The sequence below is a fragment of the Otolemur garnettii genome, unplaced genomic scaffold (genome assembly GCF_000181295.1).
Source record: "Otolemur garnettii isolate 467f Iridium unplaced genomic scaffold, OtoGar3 scaffold00020, whole genome shotgun sequence".
NCBI lineage: Eukaryota > Metazoa > Chordata > Mammalia > Primates > Galagidae > Otolemur > Otolemur garnettii.
This window is the reverse complement of record NW_003852415.1, coordinates 1745479-1750494: the sequence shown is the minus strand read 5'-3', so window position 1 is coordinate 1750494 and position 5016 is coordinate 1745479. Positions and strand designations below refer to the sequence as shown.

The window sequence follows — 5016 nt, the reverse complement described above, 5'->3', positions numbered from 1 at the left end:
TTTTTTGAGACAGAACCTCAAGCTGTCCCACTGGGTAGAGTGCCCTGGCATCACAGCTCACAGCAACCTCCAACTCCTAGGCTCAAGCGAGTCTCCTGCCTCAGCCTCCCAAGTAGCTGGGACCACAGGCACCCACCACAACTCCCAGATATTTTTTGGTTGCAGCCGTCATTGTTGTTTTGGCAGGCTGGGCTGGATTTGAACCTGCCACCTTAGGTGCATATGGCTGGGGCATTAGCCACTTGAGCCACAGGCGCCGATCCATTATATCCCTATCTTAACAAAAGTTTCTTGTTTTATTCTAAATAACTTTTGGTTTATTCTTCCATGTGCTGGGAAGAATATTAGATAAGCAAAGAGAACACAAAATCACCTTTAAACTCTTCCCTTTCATCTCATGTTAACTGATCTCTGTTAATATTTAACAGAGAGAAAGAAGAAGGATGGTGAATTGAGCAACAGAGAAGAAAAAGTGGGAAATTCTATAGAGATTATATGATATAAATAGAGAGTGAAGAAGCAAATATAGAAAAAAAATTATTAAAGAATTCCCTACGTGGAAAATTAAGATCAACTGGTACATAAGAGTTTTAAAATTGGGAAAGTTCTGGTGGTTTATCCCATTTTAAAGTAAATTGTTGTCTAAGATTGATTAAAAAAAAAACCAGAATAATGAAATCCTTGCATGTGTGATATGTGTCTCTGGTTATTAGATATTTTTAGATGTTTCACAGTGGTCTAGGATGAGAAGAGAAGGCAGTTAATTTCTTTCTCACACTCATTATTCCTCAGGAATATAGGGAAGGCCTTGAAGATTTTTTTTGATAATTTACTGTGTCTTGATAAAAACAAACACATAAACCGAAAATTCAGTGGAACTTTTTGAGCAAACCACAGATTCATCTCGGCTCTGAGCTCTGATATAAACCTTAAAGTTGTCATGAGTACAGCAGTGCTCCTGTTACTTTCCCCCACCCTGCACCCACCTTTCCTCACCCACTTTCCTCACTTCCTTTTTAAAAATTAAAAATGAATGGCTTGGTGCCTGTAGCTCAAGCGGCTAAGGCACCTGCCACATATGCCAGAGCTGGCAGGTTCGAATCCAGCCCAGGCCTGCCAAACAGCAATAACAATTAAAACCAAAAAATAGCTGGGCGTTGTGGTGGGCGCCTGTAGTCCCAGCTACTTGGGAGGCTGAGGCAAGAGAATCACTTAAGCCCAGGAGTTGGAGGTTGCTGTGAGCTGTGATGCCACAGGCACTCTGCCCAGGGCAACAGCTTGAGGCTCTGTCTCAAAAAAAAAAAAAAAAAAAACAATGAATGAAAAATTAAAAACTAAAACTATGACCACAGTAAAACCAGTGAAAGGCATATAAGCTATCATCAAGGCATATAAGCTATTTTCAGTGACAATACAAAAAAAAAATTAAAAATTAAAAGATAAAATAAATCAAATAAAAAGTTGTTGTGGGATGTATGTGGGCAAACTGGAATTCTCTGATTGTATAATTTTGAATTCTGCCTTAAGGCTATAAATATACATACTCTTATTCCTGTGTACTATTGGGAATTCAGTGGTTTTCCTCCTAAAATCAAGTTGGGCATGATGTGACTATTATACTTACGTTATTAATAATATGGTTTATTTCTTAAACATGAATGGAAGAGCAAGGTAAAATGCTTTATATTTTTTATTTATTCATTTTTTTGAGACAGAGTCTGAATCTGTCCCCCTGGGTAGAGTGCTGTGGCATCATAACTCACAGCAACCTCCAACTCTTGGGTTCAAGTGATCCTATTGCCTTAGTTTTTCTATTTTTAGTAGAGACGGGGGTCTCACTTTTTGCTCAGGCTGGTCTCGAAATCATGAGCTCAAGCAATCCACCTGCCTCAGCCTCCCAGAGTGCTAGGATTACAGGTGTGAACCACCGTGCCCAGGCGGCAAAGTGCTTTATTAAAGTAAAAAATACTGGGAAAGTAGTATATCTTACTTTACGGCCTATTGGATTATGGTGTTTCTAAAGAGATTTTAATCAAAATTAAAGTATAAAAAAAGATCTGAGACAGAAAAATACAAACACTGTAGTTTGTAGGGGAAGGAAGCAGCCCAGATTTTAAAATACATTAGATAGATTGATGGGGAAAATATAAATCTAGTAAAACTTTTTCTACAAAGATTCCTATTGCTTGTGTTCTTGACCGGAGCAGTTTTTTTCAGGGAGTGGTTTCTTAATTTCTTTCTTTTCCAGATTGCAAAAGTTGAGAAACTCAAACCATTAGAGGTGGAGTTACGTCGCCTAGAAGACCTTTCAGAGTCTATTGTTAATGATTTTGCCTACATGAAGAAGAGAGAGGAGGAGATGCGTGATACTAATGGTGAGAGGAGGGCAATCCTTTTTTTCTCAACAAGTGACTCATAAGGAAGACAGATTCCCCAAAGTTTAAATTCTGGTTGTGCATTTTCCTCAGTTTTGCCAAAGATGGAGGGGTTGGTGTGGGAGGAAAATTTCTTGCTTCTCTATTGTTGCTGCTAAAGGTTAAATAAGCCTTATTAGATTTTCAAGAGAATAGAAATGTCTTCTATGATATGCAGCTGACCATAGTCTCATATTTGCAGCTTTGTAGCAGTGATCTTTGTTAACATTTACATGTAGAATTACAAACTTTTAAAGAAATATCCGAAATCCTGCCCTTAGACCTACAGAGTGACATTGATTAATGGCCTCCTACCTCCCACTCCCATTGTATTGCCAGCTGAGAAGGCTTACTTCCTTACATTTATAATACTTCTGTTACTTTTGTTTTTCAGAGTCAACAAACACTCGAGTTCTGTACTTCAGCATCTTTTCAATGTTTTGCCTCATTGGACTAGCCACCTGGCAGGTTTTCTACCTGCGGCGCTTCTTCAAGGCCAAAAAGTTGATTGAGTAATGAATGAGGTGCAGTCTCCTCCCACCTGTATCTCAGCCAGCATAACATCACTGAAATGTGCCTGGCTTAAGGCATCCTACCAATGGCACCATCAAGGCACATTGGAGCTTTCTTGCCAGAACTGATCTCTTTTGTTATGGGAGGACGTGGGGTACCACCTATACCCAGCAAGTCAATGAGGGACTTCTTTTTAACTTGGTAGGATTCAGACTGGTTTTGTGACAATAGGACTATTATTAGAGTTACCTATGACAAAAAATAGGGGTTACCTAGATAATGCCAAAGCCAGCATTTGTACTGGGTTTCCTCATATGATCTGTTAGAACCATGTTTTCTTTCCTTTTCCCACTTGCTCATCAGCTTGGGCTTCCACTCTAGTTCTTTTACCAAAATTTGTGTGACCATGTTGAACTTGTTTCATTCTGAGTGTCCTCTTTGGTTTTCTTAGGAGAAACCACCCTTAACTTTCTCTTGGTCCTTAGCTGAAATGTTTACATAGCTTCTTTTCATAATTTTATGTCTCTTAAAAAAGGTGATGGATGTGACACCTCATAAAAGTGAACTTTAAATTGTAGATAAATCGTAAAATTTCATTTTAGGCAATTAAAATATTTGTGCTCAACTTCTTGAACTTTTTTCTTCTTGTGTATGTATATTTAGTTCTGTGCAGTTTTATCACATGTATAGAGTCATGTGACTACTATCTAAGAGACAACAGTTCCATCACACAGATCTCTCATGTTGCCATTATACAGCCATAGCCACCTCCCTTCCTTACCACCTCGCCCCCAGCCTTTGGATACCACTAATCTGTTCTCTCTGTAACTTTGGTGTTTTTTGTATGTTTGTTTGGGATTTTTTTGAAGATCCGGTCTCTGTTGCCCAGACTAGCATGCAATGGCATCATCGTAGCTCATGGCAACTTCAAACTCCTGGGCTCAAGTGATCCTCCAATCTTCCTGCTTTAGCCTCCCAAGTAGCTGAGACCACAGACATGCAACACATACCTGGCTAATTTGGGGAGGGTTTGGGGTTATTTGCTTTTTTTGGTAGAGATGAGTTTTGCTGTGTTGTTCAGGCTGATCTTGAACTACTGGCCTCAAGCAGTCCTTCTGCCTCAGCCTCCCAAAATGCTAAGATTACAGTTGTGAGCTACTAAGCCCAGCCTAATTTTATCATTTCAAGAGTGTTATATAAAGGAATTGTATAGAATGTAACCTTTTGAGACCAATTTTTTCATGCAGCATAATTCCCTCGAAATCCATCCAAGTTGCACATATCAACAGTTGGTTCCTTTTGATTACTGATTACATAGTATGGATGTACCACAGTTTGCTTAACCATTCACCCCCTAATGGACATATGGTTTGTTTTCAGTGTTTGGCCCTTTCTAATTAAGCTGCTGTGAACATTCACATACAGATTTTTATGTGAACGTAGATTTTCATTTCTCTGGGATAAATGCCCAAAAGGGCAGTTGCTGGGTTGTGTTGTAAGCATGTTTATTTTTGTAAGACAGTGCTGTACTCCTGAGTGGCAGTATCATTTTACTTTTCTATCAGCAATGTATGACTGATGCAATTTCTCACATCCTCACCAGCATTTGGTATTATTACTTTTTTTTTTTAATTTTAGTCATTGGATAGGCATGTGTAATGATAGCTTGTGTGGTTTACTTTTGCATTTTCCAATAGCTAATGATGGTGAATATCTTTTCATATGTTCATTTGGCATCTAGATATTCTCTTCAGTGAAATGCCTATTTCATGTCTTTTGCTTATTTCCTAATTATATCTTTGGTTCTTTTTACTAATGGGTTTTAAGAGTTTCTTATTTAGACTTCAGTCAGATGTGTGGTTGTTCGAATTTTTAACATAACTTCTACCAAGGAAAAATAAGTAAAAATTGCCAACTCTTTTTGCATGGCCATTCAGTTACTGACTTAATTTCTTATGTGTTCCATCTAGAGAATTAAGACATAAGAGGTATAAAACAGACATCTGGAGGGTCATAAAGAGAGTAAGTAGTTGAAAGAAAATACATGTTGAATGTAAATAAGAGAAGATACAGATACAAATAACCATGT

The 5016-nt window shown here is 38.2% G+C and overlaps 1 protein-coding gene across 1 annotated transcript in view; it reads left to right on the top strand.

Annotated features, from left to right (window-relative positions):
* The window catches only part of TMED10 (transmembrane p24 trafficking protein 10), a 47124-nt gene extending 43563 nt beyond the window's left edge, over positions 1–3561 (top strand). The window contains exons 4-5 of the mRNA XM_003786921.3: positions 2249–2375; positions 2809–3561. Coding sequence (XP_003786969.1) covers positions 2249–2375; positions 2809–2930 — 249 coding nt within the window. The 3' untranslated portion in view covers positions 2931–3561. The remainder of the gene's footprint in view (positions 1–2248; positions 2376–2808) is intronic.
* Positions 3562–5016: the final 1455 nt, after the last annotated feature.